This window comes from Equus przewalskii, chromosome 27 (genome assembly GCF_037783145.1).
Source record: "Equus przewalskii isolate Varuska chromosome 27, EquPr2, whole genome shotgun sequence".
NCBI classification, from domain to species: Eukaryota; Metazoa; Chordata; class Mammalia; order Perissodactyla; family Equidae; genus Equus; species Equus przewalskii.
In genome coordinates this window covers 41,607,507-41,632,189 of record NC_091857.1, presented here as the reverse complement: position 1 = coordinate 41,632,189, position 24,683 = coordinate 41,607,507, and the positions used below count along the sequence as shown (strand labels likewise).

General features: G+C 45.8%; 1 protein-coding gene across 37 annotated transcripts in view; it reads right to left on the bottom strand.

Annotated features, from left to right (window-relative positions):
* Nucleotides 1-24,683, bottom strand: part of DIP2A (disco interacting protein 2 homolog A) — a 130,545-nt gene that overhangs the window by 28,328 nt on the left and 77,534 nt on the right. For 35 of the 37 annotated variants that reach the window (XR_011533982.1, XM_070597736.1, XM_070597738.1 and 32 more), the window contains 13 exons: nt 21,104-21,214; nt 19,101-19,224; nt 18,611-18,720; nt 18,052-18,154; nt 16,428-16,492; nt 16,087-16,180; nt 14,729-14,848; nt 12,539-12,653; nt 10,856-10,995; nt 8,164-8,300; nt 7,560-7,640; nt 6,940-7,067; nt 4,081-4,195 (listed from right to left, as the gene is read on the bottom strand). Coding sequence is in view for 34 of the 37 variants with exons in the window: in XM_070597736.1 (XP_070453837.1) it covers nt 4,081-4,195; nt 6,940-7,067; nt 7,560-7,640; nt 8,164-8,300; nt 10,856-10,995; nt 12,539-12,653; nt 14,729-14,848; nt 16,087-16,180; nt 16,428-16,492; nt 18,052-18,154; nt 18,611-18,720; nt 19,101-19,224; nt 21,104-21,214 (1,443 nt within the window). In the remaining 3 variants the exon portion in view is untranslated. Of the gene's footprint in view, nt 1-4,080; nt 4,196-6,716; nt 7,068-7,559; nt 7,641-8,163; nt 8,301-10,855; nt 10,996-12,538; nt 12,654-14,728; nt 14,849-16,086; nt 16,181-16,427; nt 16,493-18,051; nt 18,155-18,610; nt 18,721-19,100; nt 19,225-21,103; nt 21,215-24,683 lie in introns of all 37 variants that reach the window. The other 2 variants (XR_011533984.1, XR_011533983.1) reach the window with 2 other exon arrangements.

The following is a 24,683-nucleotide window of genomic DNA, read 5'->3' as shown; positions in this document are numbered from 1 at the left end:
GAAATAAAAGGGATCCAAATTAGAAAGTAAGAAGTAAAACTGTCACTATTTTCAGATGACACAATGTTATATATAGAAAACCCTAAAGACTCCACAAAAAAACTGAACTAAAAAATGAATTCAGTAAAGCTGCAGGATACAACATCAACATACAAAAATCAGCTTCATTTCCATACACTAACAACAAACTATCAGAAACAGAAATTAAGAAAACAATCCAATGTGCGATTGCATCAAAAAGAATAAAATACCTAGGAATAAATTTAACCAAGGAGGTAAGAATCTTGTACACTGAAAACTATATGACACTGATGAAAGAAATTGAAGAAGAGACAAAGAAATGGAAAGATATTCTGTGCTCATGGACTGAAAGAATTAATAGTTAAAATATCCATACTATTCAAAGCAATCTACAGATTCAATGCAATTCCTATGAAAATCCCAATGGCATTTTTCACAGAAATGAACAAACAATCCTAAAACTTGTATGGAACCACAAAAGACCCTGAATGGCCAAAGCAATCCTGAGAAAGAAGAACAAAGCTGGAGGCATCACACTTCCTGATTTCAAACTATATTACAAAGCTATAGTAATAAAAACAATATGGTATTGTCATAAAAACAGACACACAGATCAGTGGAACAGAAATGGAAAAGAATGGAGTGGAACAGAAATAGACTCACGCATATATGGTCAGTTTTATGACAAAGAAGCCAAGAACATACAATGGGGAAACGACAGTCTCTTCAATAAATGGCGTTGGGGAAACTGGACAGCCACATGTGAAAGAAGAAAACTGGACCACTGTCTTATACCACACACAAAATTTAACTCAAAATAGATTAAAGACTTGAATGTAAGAGCTGAAACCGTAAAACTTCCAGAAGAAAACAAAGGCGGTAAGTTCCTTGGCATCAGTCTTGGCAATGATTTTTTGGATTTGACACCAAAAGCAAAGGCCACAAAAGCAAAAATAAACAAACAGGACTACATCAAACTCAAAAGCTTCTGCACAGCAAAAGAAACAATCAACAAAATAAAAAGGCAACCTATGGAATGAGAGAAATCATATATCTGAGAAGGGGTTAATATCCAAAATATATGAAGAACTCATACAACTCAATAACGACAACAACAAACTCAAATTGAAAAATGGGCAGAGGCTCTGAATAGACATTTTTCCAAAGAAGACATACAGATGGCTAACAGGTCCATGAAAAGAGGCTCAACATCATTAATCATCAGGGAAATACACATCACCACAATGAGATATCATCTCACACCTGGTAGAATGCCTGTTATCAAAAAGTCAAGAAATAACAAGCATGTGGCAAGGATGTAGAGAAAAAGGACCCCTGTATACCGTTGGTGGGAATATAAAGTGGAGCAGCCACTATGGACAACAGTATGGAAGTTCCTCAAAAAATTATAAATAAAATTACTGGGGCTGGTCCCGTGGCATAGTGGTTAAGTCCAGTGTACTCCACTTTGGCGGCCTGGGTTCATGGGTTTGGATCCCAGGTGCAGACCTACACCATTTGTCAAGGCATGCTGTGGCTGCAAGCCACACACAAAACAGAAGAAGACTGGCACAGATGTTAGCTCAGGGCTAATCTTCCTCAAGCAAAAAAAGAAAAAGAAGATTGGCAACACATGTTAGCTCAGAGTGAATCTTCCTCACGAAAAAAAAAGAAGAAGAAAAAGAATTACCACACGATCCAGCAATTCTACTTCTGTGTACATATCTGAAGAACACAAAAATACTAATTCAAAAAGATACCTGCATCCCATGTTCACTGCAGTATTATTTACAATAGCCAAGATATGGAATCAACCTGTGTCCACTGTTGGATGAATGGATAAAGAAAATGGGGTACACACACACACACAGGAATATTATTCAGTCATAAAAAAGAATGAAATCTTGCCATGTGCAACAACATGGATGGACCTTGAAGGCATTATGCTAAATGAAATAAGTCAGAAAGAGAAAGATAAATACTGTATGATCTCACTTATATGTGGAATCTTAAAAAAAAAACAAAACTGAGCACATAGATACAGAAAAAAGTTTGGTGGTTCCAGAGGCAGGGGGTGGAGGGTGGGTGAAATGGGTGAAGAGAGCCAAAAGGTACAAACTTCCAGTTATAAGATAAATAAGTCCTGGGATGTCATGTGCAGCATGGTGACTACAGTTAATATACTGTATTATATATTTAAAAGTTGCTAAGAGAGTAGACCTTAAAAGTTCTTATCACAATAGAAAAAATTCTGTAACTAAGCGTGTTGATGGATGTTAACTAGACTTAGTGTGGTGATCACTTCACAATATATACAAATATCAATTCATTATGTTGTGCACCTGAAACTATATGTTATATGTCAATTATATCTCAGTAAAAAAATAAAGATGTTATTGTTAACTTTTAAAATGTGATAATAGTATTTCTCTTTTAAAGAAATAAATACTAAAATCTTTACAGAAAAAATGATGTGATGTCTGGAATTTGCTTCAAAACACCTTTGAGGCAGAAGTGAGGAGGGCAGGTGGAGGTGCAGACAGGGCTTGGATGGTCACTGTTGAAGCAGGTCGATGGGAACTCTTCTTTTTATGTTTGGTGTATTAGAAATATTCCACAAAAAACATTAAAGTTTTTATCAAAAATAAATGTTGTGAATCATATGTGGGAAAAACTCACTCTGAAGTTTGTTTCCTTTGTCAGGTGGCTGTGGGGCTACACACAACTTCATGCAACTAACCTAGAGATGTCAGGACACCAGAGAGCTTCTCTGAAAAGCTGCCAGAACCAAGAGTCAGTATTGTCCATAGTAGCTTTATTCGGGACACCCAGAAATTAGCAACCCAAACGTCCATCAAGATGTGACTAGATAAGCAAAGGAATACCAGTCAGCAATAAAAGGAATGAACCACTGGTCCAAATACAACACGAGGAATCTCACAACGCTGCTGAGGGAGAGCAGCCAGATGGAGGAGCACACACGGTGACACCATCTACACAGAGCATCAGGCAGGAAGGAAAAACTCATTGGCCGTGACATCAAGCAGACCAGTGGTTCTCTGGGCTGGGACCAACTGCAAAGGGACACGGGAGAACCTGCTGGAGTGATGCACATGCTCTGTATTTAAATTATCATGTGCAGCGGTTACCTGGGTGCATACATTTGTCAAAACTCATCAACCTGCACACTTAAAAATGGGCTCATTCTACATGTAAATTACATTCAATAAAGTTGACTGAAAAACTCCTCACTGAGTACTACATTTAAGATTTGTGCACTTTAATGAATGTAAATTCTACTTCCTTCTCCTCAAAGAATATGTTGAACCCTAGTTCAGTATTCAAAGATATGAACATGCAAGCATAGAGGGGAAGGTGATGCTGCGATGTGTCACAACAGAGCCACCCTGATGAACGGGCAAAGGGACAGACATGCGATGAGCAAATGTTACAACATGTAGACCACTGCAGAACCCAGAGACTGGGCACTAGGAAGTCACTGTACAATTCTTTCAACTTTGCTGTATGTTTGAACATTTTCATAATAAAATGAAAAAATAACTGGTAGAGAGGTGTACAAGTTCTCATTTCACACCAGTCCACCCCTGGGTGTCGGCCTACTCTGAATCTAAGTGATATTTTCATTTTAAATCATCCTAGTTGACAGCAGCTTTATGGGACTGTTCTTTGAATAACAAGGACACACTAAGCTTCGTCTAGCATTACATATGAACAGCATTACATAGCTGTTCCCTCATCCTTACAAAGCACGTGTTTACTTAGTGCCTACTACGTGCAAGGTGGAAGAGGGGTCCTGGAAGCCAGGAGTCTCAGCAAGTCAACCCCATGATCAAGTGTGGAGCAACTGGACATCTGGCCTGCTCAGCACAGTCACAAAAAGGTGAAAGTGTTTCAAAAACTGAGCTGGAGACAGGGACAGGCAGGTGGGGCTCACCGCCTGCACTCTAGAGGAATGGAATGTGGAACACCCCAAACACCTGGATTCCTCTGAACCACACACTTAGAGAGGCCGGAAAAGGAGCATACCCTTGCGCCCACCTGCAGCACGCGGCTCATCCACTGGAAGCTGTCCTCCTCGGAGGCATCAGGCCGCTGCTCTGCCACTAGGACGATCCTGTCATCATGCAGCACCGTCACAGAGAACACAGCGATCCTGGGAGAGGACAAGAACAAAGATGACCACCCAGCAAAGGATGCCAGATGGGATGCAGAGCCTCCTCTTACTTGAAATGGGAGATCCAGAAGTGCTGGTGTGTAAAAGTCAATCTAACAATGGGCTGCTTGTTGAGAATTTAAAAAGTAAGCAGTCATTAATAACCTCAAGTATGGTTGAAATAAGTTTCAATTCACTAAAACAGAGAGGACTTTGGTGTAAAGCAAAGCAACCAGGCACACATTTAAAAAAAAATTTTCCTTAATTATCACGTTAATACATGTGATACATTTCTTGGTGCAAAAATCTTTGTCTAGAAATTCTATTAATTATATTTTTAAATCCAACTAATTAAATCTTTCATGAGTTCATCTACTCACGCTTATTGTGATTGATATATCTGGACTTGTTTCTCTTACTTTAAGAATTTCAACACGTTCTCCTTCTTTTGTCTTGCCTTTTTTCCTCTTTTAGACTTTGACTTGGTATCACTATCTTTTTCCTTGTAAGACAAGAAGCTGGTCTTCCCATCAAACCCATCATGCTAGCATGTCCACTGTTCTAGTTCTGGGCTGTTATGGACATATACCTTCTCTTGTTCTCTCCTTAGCCTGGTGTGTACACATGCACACACTCTTATACAACAAACCTTACCTAGTATTAAATTTTCCTTATTTTCATACATCTTGTAGCATTTCCTGTATTTGTTTCCCTTAGTGTCTCATCTGAAAGTGTTTTCACAAAAAGAGTCTTTTTGTAACAAAACTTCTGAAACTTATATGCCCCAAAATATTTTTATTACTTATTACTGCACAATGAGGTGACAATTTGGATGAACATAAAGTCTAAGTTAAAAATTCCTTTCAAAAACTTGAAAACATTACTGCACTGTCATCCTCTTGCAGCAGTGCCACCAATGGGAAGTCTGATGCATCTGCTTGGTTCTTGTGTTGGCTGAGACACGTGGCCAAAGCAGCTCTGAGGACCTTCTCACATCTGGACACTTCCAGCCTCCCGCTTCCCAGACACCCCGCTTCTCTGTGCACACGCCATGTCCAAGTCTGCTATCGGGATGCCAGCCCTTTTTCCTCTCTCCCCATCTCTCTTAATTTTTCTTCTAAACTTTCTATTCCTTTACTTCTGGAGTAGTTCCTTAATCTGACCTTCCAGCTTATCAACTTGTTCTCTAGCTGTATCCATCCTACTATTTATTCCGTCTGTTGTGTTCTTTGCTTAAACAACTGTTGTTATGATTTCTTGACCTCATTACACGTTGCTAATATTCCTGGATGTTCTACTTCCAGTGGCACTTACGCTTAATTGACTGTGGTTCTCTTTTGAGGTGGGTGTAGTCCCCAAGTTCTTCCCTGGTGGGGACAGGCAGGCTACCCTGTCCAATCGCAGAGGCCATCACCCCATACCCCAGCTAATCACCGGGGCTGGCATTGCCTCATCAGGTGGGGCCCTCACCTCTAGGCACTGCCAGGTTCTGACGGCCATGTAAGGAGGTGGTGTCCCTAATCCACCTCAGAAGCAGGTGTGGGCTACCTGATATTACCCCTGTGGACACCTATGCAATGGTGTCCTCAGTTTATGCTGTAAGGGCAGGTCATGATGTCCTGGGCACCCATGCTCCAGGCTGCACGCACCCACACAGGCCTGCCCTGCTAGTTTCTCCTGGGCAGTTGTCCCATAGCCATCATCCTGACCTAGGGGAAGGGCCTGAAGCCCATGCTGACCCACCATTTGTCAGAATTGCCTAAGGATTTCTTTAAGGTATATTCAAAGGCAGGCAGGGTCTAGCCAGGCTCAGAGGCACCCTAGTTTGAGTAACAAAAGCACTCTCTTGAGAATAAAATTAAGAAATGCAGATAGCTGAGTGTACCAACTAGAAGAAGGGGCTACTTCTTCTAGGACAGAGAGCTTGGGAGCTGAACAGAACTAGACAGGGTTTCCCCTCCTTGCCCACAGACACCCAAAGGCCTGGGCCAGAGGTCCATTTATTTGTCAACAGAAACGAGAATCTTTAAAGTGCTTGCCCAACACATTCAGAAAAGTTTAATTGATTCTTATCCCAGGGGCAATGAGATTGATTGAATGAAATGATTCCTTTTTTTTTTTTTTTTTTGGTGAGGAAGATTGTCTCTGAGCTAATATCTGTGCCAGTCTTCCTCTATTTCATGTGGGATGCCACCTCAGCACAGCTTGATGAGCTGTGTGTAGGTCCGTGCCCAGGATCTGAACCTGCAAACCCCAGGCCACCAAAGCGGAGTGTGCAAACTTAACCACTATGTCACTAGGCCGGCCCATGAATGATTCTTATCCCACAGGCAATGTAGAGCACTCCACGTGTCTTGCTAAACCTCAGTAGAAAAGAGAATTGGCCTTTGCCGACTTCAGAGACAATGGCACCTCACTGTTTGAATCTGCACATGGTGGCTATTAGGAAGGGGGCCCAGTGCTCCTTTGCTGTCACTCACCCTCTGTGGCCCCTTTGCCCAATTATATATTTGGATCTCACCTTCTTAAAGAACTGCATGAGCTCTGTAGACAGTGAGGACACTGACTCTGGCGCCCTTGCTGCAAATGTCATCTTTTTCTTTGTGAAGTTTTTCTGATGAACAGGAATTTTTAGCTTTTGTGTATTCAAATCACTGGGCTTCCCTTCTACTGCAGACAGACTTCTCCAATTTCAAGCAGAGAAGGGATCTAAAGCCACAGCACAGGGACCCGCAGCGCATCACCTGCCTCTGTAGACAAACTTCATGGGCTCCACGGCTAGGGCAGTGGCCACGATGTCATCCGCGTTGTGTCTGCGAACTCCGACTACCATCAGCCCGTCCAGCTTGCCCACAACAAAGACCAGGTTATCCTAAAGGCAAGGACACTGGTCAGGACTCAGGACGTGCAGGCAGGCCCTGTGGGTCAGGCTCTGCTACAAGGAGCAGATAGTACATGGAAGCCAAGTAACTCCACACAGGATCAACATACCCCATGCACATGGTGAAATAGGGCCAGGGGTGACTGTGGGATGAAGGGGTCCCTACAGCCTAGTGGGCTGGGGTGGGGGCGAGGGGACATCCAGGGAGGGAGTCTTTACAAGAACGGTCAGAGGTGGGAATACATTACAGGTGAAGTTTGTAAAGGACTCTGAATGCTACTGGGCCGTGGGAAGGGTTCTCAAACTCGGCACCAGTGACATTCTGGGCTGACAGTACTCTGTCGGGATGTGGTCCTCTGCACTGCGGGACATGGAACATCATCCCTGGCCTCTAGATACCTGCCCACTAGATGCCAGCAGCATCTCCTCCCCTGAGTTGTGACCTGTCTGGAGGCTGAGGTTCTGGTAGTGGGACATACTCACAGGCCCAACGAAGCCCAGTAGCCCCGTCCTGGTGAAAGGCCCATCAGAGACAGGCACTCCTCCTGCAGTAACTGGGATGGTCTGCACAGAGTGGAGAGGGGACCGGTCAGGTTGTGGTCCACAGACAATCTACCAACCAGTCAGTAAGACCCAGTGGGCAGGCAGGAGAGCTCAGCATGTGCACTGCCTGCCAGCCAGAGTGTACTTCCTCAGATGGGGCTATCACTGGGGTTTCCCTGGAGTGGAAGAGGCTGCTCCAGGGCTGGAGTCTCTGCTGGCTGACGAGTCCCTCCTTGGGTTCCCGTGCCCAGCACGGCCTCCAAAGGCCTGTACTCCTCCTCCTATCTCCTTGTCTCTGTGTTCCTAGTGCCTGGCCCAGAAGAGGGGCACTCACTGGACTCCTCCAACAACCCAACAATGCCAGCACAGAGTGCTGGCTTCCCTGGGTTGACCTCAACTCCCGTCACGGCTGCAGCCCCAGCAGTGCGGATGCCCAGGAGGCAGGCCGGCCCGAGGGCTTTGTTCTCTTGGCACACCTTCCCACTGCCACTCCACTGATGCTTGTAGAACTTAATTCCACTAAACGTTGGGAAAAGGAACAAACCTCAAAGATGTTCTTCGTGATTCCAAGCAGTCCATAGTATCCTGCACCAGTTGCACTGGAATTCACACATATTTCTCCAACTTCATCAGTTTTACAAAGATAAGGGGTACCTTCTACCTTCACAACACATACATTAGCTAAAAAGGGAAAAAATCCTCAAAATCATAAACAAAATAGACATTTAAATGACTCATTCCTAAAGATCTACTTGCTGCTATATTTGCAATTATGGAAACAAAACATCATATGTATAGTAGGTTATTATAACAAGTTTTCTGACATGTATAACATACCCATCTAATCAGTCTTTATATTTTATATATGGCATATAACCAATGTGAGCTGATGAAAAAGTACAATGCACCCTTCACATAACAGGCTGAGACCGACAGGGTCTTTACTAGATGTGCAGACTCTGTATTCACTCTTCTTGCCCCACCCTCTCGAGCCCATGTGAGATGCTGGCTGACCTGGCTGCTGAGGGTCCCCATCCCTGACGCTCCTGCCTGCTGCCCACCCCTCGGCACTGGGGACCTTGCCTGTCTGGTTAATGAAGCCCCAGGCCACCCAGCCCTGCCACAGTGCAAGTGCCCAGAAATAGCCTCCAACAAAGAGAGCGAAACACACACCACAATGTGCGGTGGTCCATTAAATGAAGCTCAGTCACTCAGTGATGAGTTAAATAACCTGCAGTCACCTAGGCATCATCCTTCTTTCACCTCTTCTTGAGTTTTTTCTAATATATTTTCATCTCCAAAGACAGTAAGCAAGGAGAAGAGAAAGGAGGTGTAATCAGTCATTTATTTCTGTTTGCTCACAATCAGATCAAAGGCTCAGCAGAGAGAACACTGGAAACACTTGGCTGAAGAGAACCATGGTGTGGATGTGGACCTCACTGTGAGGCAGCCCTCAGCTCACACCCGGCACTCTCTCATGCATGCACTCACAGTGGTGACAGAGACCCTGATTTAAATCACAAAAAGGCAGAGGGCAACAAATCCACTTCGCATCACAGTACACACAAACCCTGTGGGGCTACACAGTGGGAGGTTGTATGTCCGCTGAAGACAAGACGCCATCAGCCTTCAACGAGTTTATCAGTTCCACAACTGTCCCAGCTGACAGATGCCCACCTAGGGAAGCACTGTGCACACACACACACCTAAGGAGCTCTGTGCACACACTTAGGAGAGCACTACGCACACATGCTTAGGAGAGCACTATGCACACATGCACCTAGGGAGCTCTGTGAACACACTTAGGAGAGCACAATGCACACACACGCCTAGGGGAGCACTGTGCACACACACCTAGGGAGCTCTATGCACAGAGACACACAGTTCATCATGGTCCACATTTTACTAATAAAAGAAAATGAGCACTACTATGAAAGTCCCTTAAATTTTCATTCAAAAGAAATCACCTATTTTTTTGGTCAATCTCTTAAATTACTTGTGCTTGCCTCATGACAACTAAAAATAGACTCTTGTTCTTTGCTCTTTGTAAAATATTTTTTCCTCATGTCCAAGCATACTACAGGACCAATGACTCCATATTTTGGAAGAATTATAGGTAGGAAAAAATATAACTCATGTTATTATAATTGTGGAAACTAGAAATAAAATTTAAATTTCCAGTCTTGTTCTAAGAGTCCCAACTTCTGGCACAGGCACAGGATCAGAGAGCCCCTGCCTGTGGGCTCTGCGTCTGGAATGCCCGAGCACAGCACCTGAGAGGCTCACGTCCTGTCAGCAAGGGGGCCTGTAGAAGGCAGAGCTGCAGGCACAAGGGGCACCTGCAGGCCCTGTGATGTCGAATGCAGTCCCGGTAGCAGTAGGGACAGGGTGACTAACTGAGAGGTGGGAACCTGCCTCTGGAAGTCACCAGGGTAGGTCAAGACAGCTACGCACGAACCCCAGAAGGGCTGGCGTGGCGAGGAGGGGAGCTGGAGCAGCTGCGGGGTTGCAGCAATGAGGGACGACCTCAGAGCAGCTTCAGAGCGTTCCCCCACTCACAACTGTCACTGGGGGCTCCTGGCCAGGCTCTAGTCTTACTTTTCCTCTGTGGAACTTTGCCGCAGCGTCATGCTGTGTGGATGTGCCTGCAGAACTGCAGGGAGACTGCTCTCTCAACTTCTCCCCACTGCTCTGCCCTGGGGCAGCAAGGGAACTCCCAGCGACTCATGTGACATTCAGGCTCACCAGGCCCCATGTGCAGGATGGTTCACAGGGGCCTTTCTGGAACCCATGGGGATTTCTGGGAACCTTTAAAGTCAAGCTCCTGACGTAGCACACACTATTTATGACCCCCTGAGATAATCTAATTATCGAGTTATTTACAGACAACATAGGGTGCTGTGGGGTTAAATGCCTCAACAAGTATGAGCTTGGCGTAAGGAGAGCACTCCGGAACGTGTGTTGTCACCATTTTCCCCAGCACTGGAGAACCAGAAGTCAGGTTCACAGCCATAAACAGACCCTTGGATTTTAGCTTAACTTTAAACTTAATACAAAGGGAAGGCAAAAAATTGAAAAAGTATGGTACAAATTAAAATCCCAATTTACATGGAAAAACATTTTTAAGAAATCTTTTACTTGTGTGCTTCTAGAGCACTCCTACAAAGGCTGGGGCAATTATGACTCTTTGTTACATTAATCATCCACAGGACCAGACACACTCCTGCATCCCTTACCTCCAGGCATCACCTGACCAACATCCTGAACAGTGAGGACTGACAACTTTTCTTCAGTATCAACTCTGATCACACCGTAACTGAGACCATTCATGGATAGCACAGCTTTTCTTGGAGGAGGTCCTCCCAGGTCAGGTGGCCTAGAAAACAAAACCAGATTAACTGACAAGGGGATAGAGAGTCCATGGGAGGAGATGGGACCCATGGCCCACCCTGCCTGCAGGGTGATGCTGCACAGAGACCCTGTTCTGAGTCACAGACTGTCAGGACAGTGGCTGCAGGACTGTGTGTGGCAGATGCATTCCTAAAGGTGCCGCAAGGACGTCTCCATCCCATACACTCCTCTGCTATGGGACCTTGACACTCCTCCCATTGGAGGCAGGGTCTGCGTCCCTTCCCTTCATCTGGTAGCCCTGTGATGACAGTGGAAGTGATGCTGGTTGCCTTGGGACACTGACCTGGAGCCCAGGGCAGCCAGGTAAGCAGATGACATGCTGTGAGGAACTCCGAGAGACCAGAGGGAAAAGCCCCAAGCCTGCACATAGGAAGAAACGTCTGGAAGCTCCCCCACCCCGCTCCAGTCCAGAGACCATTTGCCTGCAAGCCAGATGCGCCCACTGCAGCCCTTCCCAAACTCCTGACTGCAGAAAGCACAAGAAATAAGAACATGACTGTTGCTGTTTTAAGCCACCAAGTTTCTGAGTGATCTGTTATGCAGCAGTAGTGACTGGAACACTGAGAAACAAAGGTCAGCATTTTCTCCAGTAAGAAATCATACTGTCGAGCAAAAGGAATCACCACATAACAAAGGAATGAAGGATGTTTTATGGTTTGTGAAGGATATAAATGTGATTTTTAATGCTAAGTCATTATTAAAATGTTAGGATTACTTAATCCTTACCCATATGAAAGCACATATTATTTATGAATATATAAACATAATACAAGATCACAACTGAGACTAATTTTCTAACAATTGAGTTGAGAGTAGAAAATTAACATAGAAGACTCAGCTAAAAGCCCACTGCCCTCCACCCCAGCATGGTGCTGGGGCAGTGTGGACACGAGCCCTAGGGCAGGCAAGAGCTGATCCGGCAGGAAAAGTGAACCAAGGGGCACATCTGCGGTGGCCTCGGGAGCAACAGGGGGTGTGGAAGTAGCACAGGAAGAAGACGAGCCTGCTGTCTCTGAGGCCTCCCAACCTTGCCCTCTAAGTTGCAATAGATGAGCACAAAGAGAAGGCAGCTGTGAGAGCAGTGGGGCAGGGGAGTTCTCCAGGAAGGTCGACGGGCCCACAGGCATGGACCCCATTCCACGCTGCTCACCCAACCCCAGAACAGCGAAGAGCTCTGGGGTTGACATGTTTACTGTGGCTAAGAGCAAGCTGGCAAGGCCTTGCTGATGTGAGAGGAAGCACTCGGGGAAAACAAGCCCACAAACTGCAAGAATCCCGACATTATGGCCCAGGGAGCCCCCACCCAACTCCCACCAGGAATCCAGGCTGTGTGGGACATGTGGCCAAAAGGGGGTCGCCCTGTTACCACGCAAACACACCTGGGAAGCTGGCACAGGATGGGGCATTGCTTCATGATTTCTACTGCTTAGAAACAAATTAACCAAATTTGGTACCACAGGTAATAGCTGTATGAGTAAGAATTAAGTCTTTACAAGTCATTAAGTTACCTGCGGATGGCAACCGTTAGGGCCTCAGGAGAACTGGCACAAGGACAGATGACCTCCGGCCTCAGACCTCTGGACTGGAAGACGTTGAGGAATGCATCACAGGAGGATATGGACCCTGTGAGCGACAGAGCGGGACGCAAGAGGTAACTGGAAGGCCGACAGGGACAGCCCTCGACCGCCAACACACTGGGCACACAGCTCTGTGAGGATGCCGCAGGGACAAGCCTGGAGGCTGCACGTGCTCCATTTCACGTTTAAGTCATCATGACGTAAAATACTGTCACAACACAGAGAGGCAAAAGCCTTATGGGGAGGGAGTGGGCTGTTTCCAGGAAAAACATGATGCATTTTCAAATCACCAGCAAGGAAGAGTTGGAAATTTCTCACAGAAAGCCTATTTTTAACCCCTACGCTGTTGCTGAGGTGTAACTCACAGCCAGCCCTGCCCTCCCCATCACATGCAGCCTCACCCCATGTCCTGGCAGGTCTGCCAAGTGGGAGGTGACCAAGGAGCGTTTATAGAGTTGAACCATCCATGTCACAAGGCCCCAGGTACATGTGAGCACCCTGCTCCCAGAAGTGCCATGAGCTGCACAGTCTGCAAGTGGTCTTGCCACGCCTCCCCCTGCAGGGTAGCCTACACTTTCTGTCCCCAGGCTGTCCCTGCTTCTCCCCCAGCATCATCCTAGCCACAGTCTGGGTATGAAAACTCAGCTCTCAGGAGCCTGGGTGCTGCCTGCTTGGGCTACAACTGTCGGGACCTGAAGGCTGTACCACAGGCCTCCAGCCCTCTGTCATGGCGAGGCCCAAGGAAGGAAGGGACCCGTTCACAAGTGCCCTTGTGTCCAGACTCATGCTAGGCACTGAGGGACAGCAGAGGACAAACGAGACAATCCAGAAGGGTCAGTGCTACAGAGAACCAACAAGCACTTGGTGGGGTAGGGGTCTGAGGTCTGCAGGGGAGCCAGCCTGGGGAGGGCCTTCCTGGCGGGAAAGCCCAGCAGCTGGGAAGATGGAGGCCCTGCAGGGGAGTGCCACGCACTGACTGGGCTGCTTGACCCGGTTCAGGCAGGAGTGAAGTGTGGGGCTGAGAGAATGAGTAGAGATGCAGAGACGTGAGCGGCGCTGCAGTGTTCTGCAGGCAGGACATAGGGGCCCTGTGGGCCCAAGTGTGGATGGAGGGAATGAGAGGCTTTGAAGCGCTGGATGGTGGGGTGCTCTCCTGAGCAATGGAGTATCCAGGAGTGCAGGGGTGTCGGGGCCACAGTGGACAGGGGATTAGTTGAAAGGCCAGCCTCTGGTTCAGGGCGGTTTCAATGCATAACAGCGATACACAGCTGTTAAACTGAGAAAACTCAAGTCTACCTGGTCAACAGCTTTGTGCTGCACAGAAATCCCCACCAAAGGTCAACCAAGGCTGCCCAGAGGACGCCTGAGGCAGGCCCTGGACAACCCCCAATAAGCAGCTATGCTCAGGACCCCGTGTAGGGGCTGTCCCGGTGGCACAGCAGTTAAGTTCACACGTTCCGCTTCTCAGCAGCCCAGGGTTGGGCAGTTCGAATCCCGGGTGCAGACATGGCACTGCTTGGCACGCCATGCTGTAGCAGGCGTCCCACATATAAAGTAGAGGAAGATGGGCACGGATGTTAGCTCAGGGCCAGGCTTCTTCAGCAAGAAAAGAGGAGGACTGGAAGTAGTTAGCTCTGGGCTAATCTTCCTCAAAAAAAAAAAAAAAGAATCCCGTGTAGAGCCCAGGGTGCCCAGCAGCATGCCAGGGGAGCTCCAGCTGGGAGGATGAGTGGGGCCAGGCATATGGAGAGGTCAAGGACTGCAGTGGGGGCACAAGGCTAAAGGGTGGGAGGCTCAGAGGAGGGTCCTAGTTAGTATCTACATTCTGGTCATTTCTTAAGAAAGATGACTCATCCAGGCAGGTACCTTGTGTCAACTGTGTTAAAATGTACCTTCTGTCAACTGCTTTTCAATTCAGTGCCCTAATAAACATGCACGAGATATACCAGTGAGTCACCAACAAGAGGTTATATGTTATAGAACATTATAGGACATTTATGTTTACATAACATTGCAGTGCTGCTTCTCAACATGTTCTCTCTCAGCCTTGTCCCTCTAGAGTTCAGGTTTACAGGTGGGGATGCTGCAAGGGCCAGGCCTTGATCAGATGGGCTTACTCACATGGGTTAGCTCCGTCGGCCACAATCAGCATGCGCAGCGAGCTGAGGCTCACGTCCCTCTGACCTCGCTGAGCTAGGAGAGACCAGTGCATGTCTCGGGACTTCACCAGCGCAGCACGGGCTGCAGAGGAGGGGATACAGACGTGCCCTGAGTCTTGCGAAACTGGCACCCTGGAATCTTACAGACACACACACAGCCCTTCATCCTGCACTCAAGTGCACATGCAAGAGCAGATACACACAGACTGCTGCTTCAGGCCACGTGTTCCCTGCAGCCCTGTCTCAGAGGCAGCTTAACCCACCCTAAGCCATTTCACTTAAACATCAACTTTGAGGTCTGATTTCAAGATACAGTAAACTCAGATCTGCTTTCAACTTTAATTTTCTCCTAAGAGCACGATCTTGCTCTTTCCATATCTGCCTCTTGTCTCATGTTGTCCTGCCCTGAGCTGCTAACTCACACAGCCATGTGGCCAAGTCTACTGTGTGCTGAAAGTCTCGGGATGTGAGGAGGTGTGCTGGGAGGATGCCACAATGTGAACAAGTGGACTTGGCCCTCAGTCCTGGTCATGCCCTGACTACTGGGCGGCACCCGCCAAATCCTCCCACTAGGCTTCAGTTTTCCTCCATAAAATAGGATAAACAGAGACAGCTACCACCTCAAGGCTGCTCTGAAGACATACCAGCAGAGCACATGTCCCACATCCGCACTCAGTAATTGGTACTATTGTCAGCGCAGGTAGACAAGTAAACACGGTGCCCAGAACGAGTTAGTGCAAAGATAGACCCTAGGTCCAGCCTCAGGGGTTAGTGAAGGTGGCCTTGAGCTCCACCAGAGCAGAGCCAGAGGGACGCCCAGCCAGTACAGGTGTAGGCGTGCTCAGGAAGCACTAACTGACCGAAGGTGGAGGGCAGGGTGGGGCAAGGCCCCAAGGGCAGCCCCATTGCTCTGTGTCTAGACTTCTTCGTTTGAATAAGCCATTTTGCTATTGGTGGCTTGAAAAGCTCTAACTTCAAGTAAAAACCATCTCAAACACCAAGAATTAGAAGATCGAAGTGACTGTAAGGGAAATTTCAAGAGAATAAAATTAGGAGCCCATGGTCCTTGCAGAAAAGAGCTAACACTGAGGTATTGCACATGCAGGTCCAACCATACGGCAGCCTACAGCCAGTGCCTGCGAGTCCAGATAGCCACAGGTATGTCTGAGAGTTGGCCATGGCATGCTGGTCACCAGGCTCTTCTACCCACATCTGCAGTTCTGCATGTTGTCCTTTATTTTTTTCTTAATCACCAAAGATTAATTCAAAGCGACTTCCTTAATGAAGGATGAATCCAGTAACGATGCTACTTGCTATTACCTTTATATGAACACACTTTCTGAATCCAGGAGAGTGGGTTCACCTTCATCAGCGCATATGGGATGCTGATCACGTGCATCCTGTTCATGACACTCTGTGAAGGAAACAAAGGCACTCAGGGGGCAGGCCTCATGCAGCATCCAGACTGCAGAGTCTATACCGCACCAGAAAGGACCAGACAGCATCAGTACTCCTCTCACAATGACATTTCAGCTTAGATACATCATTCAAGTCAATCAGCAATTAAGGATTAATTACATCACCTAAAAAAACAGGGTTTGATATGGAACATTAGAAACCCCTCATTCCAACCATTAGATCACTTAGCATACGACACTCACTGTTAACACGCCATGCCACAGACCAGCATCTCTTTTGAAATCCAGCACGTTTGTTAATGTTTCAGCTGAAAGTGGACAAAGATGGTTAAACCGCTGAGTGACCCTCTTCACAAGTCACATGCATTTTCAGAGAAACTCTGAGTACATCATCGATGTAGAAGAATTTTAGGAAACATATACAGCATTCCTAAATACCATGCACCAATTAACCAATAATCTTGGTTATCTATTCAAATTACTGGAAAAACATAAAAGGAGATAGTCATACAATTTTGTATTAAAACGGAGAACTGTGCTGATTACTAATCGGAAAACACAAGGAACAGCATATACTCCAGAGCCTGTACGAGGCTATACACGTTTCTGTCAGAGGTGGGGATGAGTACTGTCATGGATACTCTTTCTTCTCAACTTTACATCCAGATTCCCATTTCCCACACCCAAGGCCATCATCCTGCACCTTCAGGAAACGTCACATGCTGCTCTTGTCACTTCCCTTCAGGAAGTAACCCCTTTTCTCTTCCAGAGAGTGTGATCGATGCGTCTTAGAGGGTGGGAGAGGATGGGAGTTCTGGGGCTCCCAGCACAGCCCTGTGCTCAGAGCTCCTAGCCAGGTCCTTGCAGGACCTGGCTCCAGGCCAGGCAGAGGCTACTGGGCAGAGGACGGAGCCTGGGGCTATGAGCAAATCTGGTCCCTCACCTCAGCAACCCCTAGGTGCACCCACAGGAGAAACACTCAACGAGGATTAAGTAGTCTGATTTGTGTGTGTCAGGAAATGCTGTTTCATTCTGAATAAGGATACTGTGCACATGCTTCTTTGTTAGCTAAAGAGCCCAAATTACATGTGAGCCATGTAGGGTTAGCACTGGATCAGAAGAGAAAGAAAACCATGGGACTTGATGTGATAGATCTAATTTTCAAAAAATTATTCAGGCCCTTGAACATATCTAACACCCTTTTCCAAACCTCTACCAATGCCTTCAGCTGTGCCCTCAAGCCACTCCTTGCTTTTAACACCCATCTTTTAGATATTTAAAAGTACCATTCAATTTACTTTGTGGTTTTGTTCAATTCCAGCATTGTAATGGTAAGAAAGCTACCATGTATCTGTTTTTACAGTTTTTAAAATAATAGTTCCCTAAGTTAAATATCTGATAAATGAGTAGGCTACCAAATGTTACCAAGAGATAAGCTATGGCCACAAAGATTCCATTTGTAGGTCTGCACATACAGCAGCTTAAGCCAAAACCACAGTCACAGGAAAGCGTGCCTCAGTAAGACGATTTTCCTTTTTTCAAAAATGTAAAATGCACCACCCCCTAACTGCATCACAGATTGAACCAGCCCAGTGGGCACAGATGACTTGGTGGAATATGGATTTCACACTCCGTGAAACCAACATACACATGAATTTATCAAAAAGGACCCTGAGAGGGGCTGCCCAGGTGACCTAACATCCACGTGTCAGTGGGAGCACAGAGCCCCGAGCAAGGCAGCACCTGGCACGGCCTGGATTAAAGCCCGGGTTAAAGGGAGCCCTCATACCGGGCTGGACCTGACACACGCAGCGACAGTTTCTGGGTGCCTTGTGCACATCTGGAAGAGCCGCCTCGCATGCCTTACCTTCTGAGTAGCCGCATGCCTGGGTCAGAGCCCGGCACTGTGCCAGCAGGGACGCATGGGACACTGTGACCCCCACCGTGCTGCCTTCTTTGCTGGTTTTATACTGAAAGATTTCAAGAAAAGTCTATTATGTGATATTTCTGGAGGCCACAGCACACAGAATGGAAGCTGACGGAATTCTGGAAAGAAGCAGCCGTCGGTCGTCTCTCCTTCACCAACCATCCCGTTAGACCAGGGCTCACTGTATGCCCTGACCCTCGAGGCAACACCCTCAGATGATGCTGGGGATCATCCTGGGGCAGGTGCCTCGGTGCAACAGTGCATGCAGGCTCCCTCTTAACTGTCCCCAGGGGAGCCAGCGAAGGGAGAATTAGGTAAGAGTGACACTTGAAAGGAGCTGGGTAAGTTTCCACATGCCACTCTGTATTTCTAGGATGAGGATAAAACACAAGGAGAAGTTTTAGCCTGTAATCTAAAAAAAAAATAGCAGCTTATGGTCTTTATGAAAAACAAGACTTAAGCCCCTGGGCCTGTTTAGATGCATTAGGAGGGTCACTACCTCGATGTAAGCAGTCTCAGCCCCCATGTCCTGGGCCAATGGGTGCCAGTCCTTGGGGGGCTTGGTCAGATGCTTCCCGTCGACCACCAGCCAGGCAAGGGGGGGCCAGCCTGTGAGGGCACAGACAAAGGACACAGAACAGGCAGGTGGTCAGAGGGTCTCTGTCCCCCACACTCAGGGCCTCGCTGTCTAACGTGCAGCCCTAGCTACTGAGCGCCTGAGGAGCAGAGCCTCAGTCTCATTTGATTTCTATTAACTTATAATTAACTTAATAGGTACCTCTGGTCAGTGGCTACCGGAGGGACAGTACAGGTCTAGACCCTGAACCAGGTGAGAAGCAAGACTCACCAAGGCCTCAAACAAGGACTCTGCTTTTGCTGAAGACCCTTCAGCCTCCATAACTAAAGCTTATTTGCTGGAAAATTGTGCCCAGAGGGTGCAGGTTGAGGAAGAGCATGGAGCAGGCTGACTCCCCTGCCCTGGGGCCCACCTTTGAAAGTCGCCACCTCTCCAGTCTGTGCTTTGGGCAGGCCTTTCTGACAAGCATCCGTCGTCAGGGCCAGGGTGACCCCACAGCTGCCCAGCAGAAACCCAACCTGCTGGCTGCCAGCATCCTGTGGAGAACACAGCAAGGTGGGCATGAGGTACTCAAGGGCGCTGCCACACTGCCCTTCATGGCTCAGGCCCACACATGGAAAGTAGAGCTCTTTTTTTCACCCCTCATAAAACTTCTAGAACAATTCAACTCTATACTATATTTTCATGAAAATAAAATATAATTTGTTTTTCTGGTGAGGAAGAATGGCCCTGAACGAATATCTGTGCCCATCTTCCTCTACTTTGTATCTGGGACGCTGCCACAGCACGTGATGAGTGATGTGTAGGTCCATGCCCAGGATCCAAATCTGCCAACCCTGGCCGCCAAAGCAGAGGGTGTGAACTTAACCACTACGCCACTGGGCTGGCCCCAAAATATAATTGTTTTTAAATTTAAAAGATATGCTTTTGCAGTGAAATATAAAGTTCTGGATAATGAGCTAGTTTCTCAAAGTTTTCTTTTGTAAATGACATTGAGCAGTATTTTAACAAACTCCAAAAATAACAGCACTGAAATTTCCACTTGATTTGCATTTGAAATTTATAGATTAATCTGGGGAGGCCTAACCTTTAACAATATTAATTATTTCCACACAGAAATGCACACTTTCTTTTAGTCAAGTCTTCTTTTACATACATCCCTCAGTAAAGTTTTATCATTTTCTTCTTTAAGTTTGAAAAATCTCTAGTTTTTTCCTAAGAATCCCTGTATTTAAATATCTGTTCACCATATATTATTCTATGAGATGTACTGGTTTTATTTGCAAACTTTACTTTTGGGATTCTAGAATATTTGTTGCTGACAGTGCTCACATTAACAAATACCTGAACGCTGGAATACAATAGAAAACTCTGATTTTCTAAAATACAAGCCTAGTCTACTCCTAAAATGGCATTTTTTTCAAGAATCAGATCACTGATACTTATACCTAAAATGTATGAGCTTCTAGAACATCAGCAAGTCCCCACATTAATCATTTGTCAGTAATAAAAACTGCTTGTGGGGCCAGCCCCGTGGCTGAGTGGTTAAGTTCACGTGCTCCACTTCAGTGGCCTAGGGTTCGCAGGTTCAGATTCTGGGTGCAGACCTACACACTGCTCATCAAGCCATGCTATGGCAGCATCCCACTAGAAGAACTTGAATGACTTACAACTAGGATATACAACTATGCACTGGGGCTTTGGGGAGAAAAACAAAAAGAGAGGAAGACTGGCAACAGATGTTGGCTCAGAGCCAATCTTCCTCACCCAAAAAAAGCATAAAAAAAAACACCTTATACCACAACTAGAAGGACCCACAACTAAAATATACAACTATGTACTTGGGGGGTTTGGGGAGAAAAAGCAGGAAAAAAAACAAAAAAAGATTGGCAACAGTTGTTAGCTCAGGTGCCAATCTTTAAAAAGAACAAAAACCTTCTTCTAAGCAAACAGAAACACCAGAAAACTTCCATCTCATATATCCAAAACCATCACTGAGAAGTGAGCTATAATATATCACTGTATGACTTATTTACCCCCAAGAAATGAGAATTATCAATAAACATACAGTTTTCAGAAAAAGTTTAACAAAATATTATCAAATCCCAAATTCTATTCATTAGAGGAAAAAATGCTCATCATTTCTTTGGGAAATTCAAATAGGTGATATAATAGCTCCATCTATAGCTGTTCTAAGTGCCCCTCTCACCAACAAGACACATAAAAAGCAGCCCTGTAGACAAAGCTCTACTTAACATCTCTCTCAAGGCCTTTCCTGCCTGTGCGCCTCTCCTTTGTCATCAGCCACCTATCTGCAGACTGCTCCTTAGAACAGAGGAGAAAGAAGACCACCAAACTGTCAGCTTCAGAATGCCCCTCAGGAACCTGAGCCCACGGCCTGGACCCAGCGGCTACCTTTCTGGTTAGTGGCACTTCTATGGGGACAGGAACCAGCTCTGCCAGGAGACACCCATAAAATGCAACCATGAACATCACAGGGTCACTATTGGGAAACACCAGCGCCACCTACAACAGTACAGAGAACAATCATGAAATCTACTCGTGAATGACTCAGTCATCTCAACTTTCAGAATATCTGCTATTAGATGGAATTTAGACATTTTAGATTATCTCATAGTTTTTCAAATTTAGTTCAGGAAATGTAACTTGGGAGTTAATTCTTGTTCCTTAAATTTCCTCAACCACATAACTTTTAACAAATAGTTTTTAGGTTGAGGTCTTTACTCCACATGCAACAAAATAATTTTAAATTTCTGGGTTTAAAGGCAGTCCAGCAGAGGTCTGGCTGTGGGATTGAGATCCAGCTCCCATCCACTCTGACCATCTGGGCAGCAGAAACTTAGAGAGGGAAGTGATGGACCATCACCCACCACCAATTAGCCCAGGAGAAAAAAAAACACCTGTCCCAACATGAAAAGTGAACAAGGAATCAAATCATATCTAAAATATCTTCCAAAAGAAAAAAGTCCTAGCACCAAAGTTTTAACTGAACAGATCTTCACTCAAAACTTAACAGGAAGAGTGGTGGGCACAGAACACCTCGCCTGAGACCCCCCACAACCGCCCCCTCCCTCTGAGCTCCCAAAGGTGGCCCACTCCAGTTCCCACCCGGTCACCATGCTGCCACTGTTTAAACTATGTTCCACTCTATTTATCTTATATTTTTATTTTTATCAAAAATTTTTTAAAACACAGAATTTAAAATTACAAAAAGGACTAACGCAAAACAATACCCCCATGCTCCACCCTTCCCCACTCCCCAAGGCAACCTGTTTTAAAATATTTTACATCTTCCTTTCGCTACTTGCTCCCACATTTTAAAATATTATGCTTATACTGTTATGTTTTATTTTTTGAAAATATTTAGGTACCAATTTTCTTTCCTGTTATTGTGATAAGTATCCAGCCTTCTGCATTCCTCTCCCTTTCCCTTCTCCCACCATCCTAATTTCCATTTCTTATAATATCTGGTTAAATGAAAAGCTACTTATGGAATAAGATTTTTGTAAGCCCCAAATATAGTAACAGGTGTGCCTGAAACCATGACTGTTGGTCAAAACAGTATGTGAACAGACTGTCAATACAGTGCCCTTGAGAACACACAGCAATGGATAACTAACAATCCTCCACTTTATAAGGCAAAACTTAAGTTATATCTATATTTGTTGTGTACTTGAGGTCTGGAAATCAAGTTTCTAACAAGTCTGTTTGGTGGAAAGGGCAAAGCTCTCCTTCAAAAGCCAATGTTAAGAGTGGGTTGCCCCAGAACTGTGACCTATAGCCTTGAGACTAGATATTTGGTATAGAAAATACGTCTTTAGAGAACTTGTTAAAGGGTTACGTTTGTTCATTTTCATAAAGTATATTATCACAGGGGGATGGTTTTGCCACCCATGTCTGACAATTAACCTACTCACCATAATCTTGTCAATATTCTTATAATTAACCTAACTACGTGGATTCTCTCGCAAGTCAAGAAAGTTATCTGGAAGTCTTTGTCCTTGCAAGAATTTTATCAAGAAAAATAAACTAGTGATTCCTAGATTCATTTTAAAGCACAAGATAAGTCAGGGATTCTTACAGGTTCATTCTAAAGCACAACTTATCATAAAGTACCATTCTTGTACTATTTTCATTTTTACAGCTAAGTACACATTTTCTTTCTTTCTGATGGTAATAGTACCACCATTTTTACTTGCTTTGCTTTTACGTATGCACTGGCCAATCTGTTTGAAAATGCTCCACCCAATGTGTCAAAGAATTATCAATAATATTTTCCAAACAACCAACCAGTCAGATAAACCCGTAAATTTCACCAGCTGCTCACCGGCGCCTCCCAATCCTGGGGCCTGCATCCTCTTAGTCCTGCTGGGCTCTAGTGGTCATCCTGGGATGGCCCCTGTGGTTCTCCTGTTTGGACCCCACTCACTTATTTGGCTAAAGCACATGCTCTAGGAACTTTCCAAGAAAGAATGCTTGGGAGTCCAATTTTTTCTGAGTCCCACATGTCTGAAAATGGTTACACCACCCTCACATTTGTTGAATCTCTATGAATAGAACTGTGGGTTAAAATCATATTCCCTCTGATCTTTGAAGCATCACTCTGGTCTCTTCCAGTATTACTACTGACAAGTCCCAAAGCCACTGCGATTGCTGACCCTTTATAGACATCCCACTTTTCCCCGAAAGCTCTGAGGCTCTTTTCCACATCCCTGGTCTTAAGCAGTAATGTAGTGATGTGCTGTGTGGGTCCACTGTATTCCCTGCAGGTCCTCTCACTCTGGAACATGCTCTCCAACTCCAAGATATTGTCTCGTCTTATCATTATCATTTAATATTGTCTACTCTCTTTCTCCTCTCTCTTTCTGGAACTCCTATTAGTCAGATGTTGGGCCTTTTTAATCAAGTCTACTTTTTGCACTGTTTCTCCTTTCTACTTTTTATCTCTTGGTCTTCCCTAGTAGCAACTTTTTCTCAATTTATAGAGCAACATCTTCATCTTTGATTTCCAGGGATATTAACACTAATTTCTAAACGCATTTTCTGTATCTAGCTTTTCTCCAAGCTTGTTTGGTTCCTCTTCCTTCCCATACCCCTCCCTCCCCTTTCATCCCTCCCCTCTTCTCTCCCTCTCCCTTCTACCCTTCCCTTCCCTCTCTCCCTCTTCTCCTCCTTCCCTCTCTCCTTCTCTTTCTCTCTCTCTCCCTCCCTGTCCCTCCTTTCTTCTCTTCCTCCCTCCCCCTCCATCTCTCCCTCCTCCATCTCCCTACCTCCCTTTCTCCTTCCCCCATCCTTATCCTCCCCCTCCCTCTTTCCCTCCTCCTCTCTCCTCCCCCCACCTTCTTTTCCTTTTTTTCCCTGTTCTTTGCCCTTTGGTTGTTTTCTTTCCCACTGAAGTTTCCCTCTTTAAATGTCCTTGGCTATTGGTTCATATTAAAGAGTGAGGCACTCAAAGAGTTGCCTGAAACTACGTCAGCTTGTCAACAACTTACCCATTGCTGGGTGATCTGACCAAAGGCCACCTTCTTCACTATGGGATTTCACGGGTAAGTATGTTGATTTCCACCATTTTCTCCTGTTTTCCATCCTGAACCTTCTGGCATACCTGGGTTCCTAGTTCACCTCAAGCAGTGCTGACCAACAGAACTTTCTACGATGATGGAAGGGTACTGTCTCCAAGCTATCAAACATGGAAGCTTTAGCCACGTCCGGCTACTGAGCCCCTGAAATGTGGCTCCTGTGGCTGAGGAACTAAATCATTAATTGTATTTAGTTCTGGTTAATTTAAATAGCCCCATGTGGCTACTGCCAACTATGTTGGGCAGCGTAGGACAACGAACTAGCCTCTGGCCTCCTCCACATTCTATTTTGGCAGGTAGACCAGAGCACATTGCCTGGCCACATGGATAGTGAAGGAGATGAATATAAAGTACAAAGAATTTCAAAGTAAGGTCAGAGTTTCCTCATAAAACTT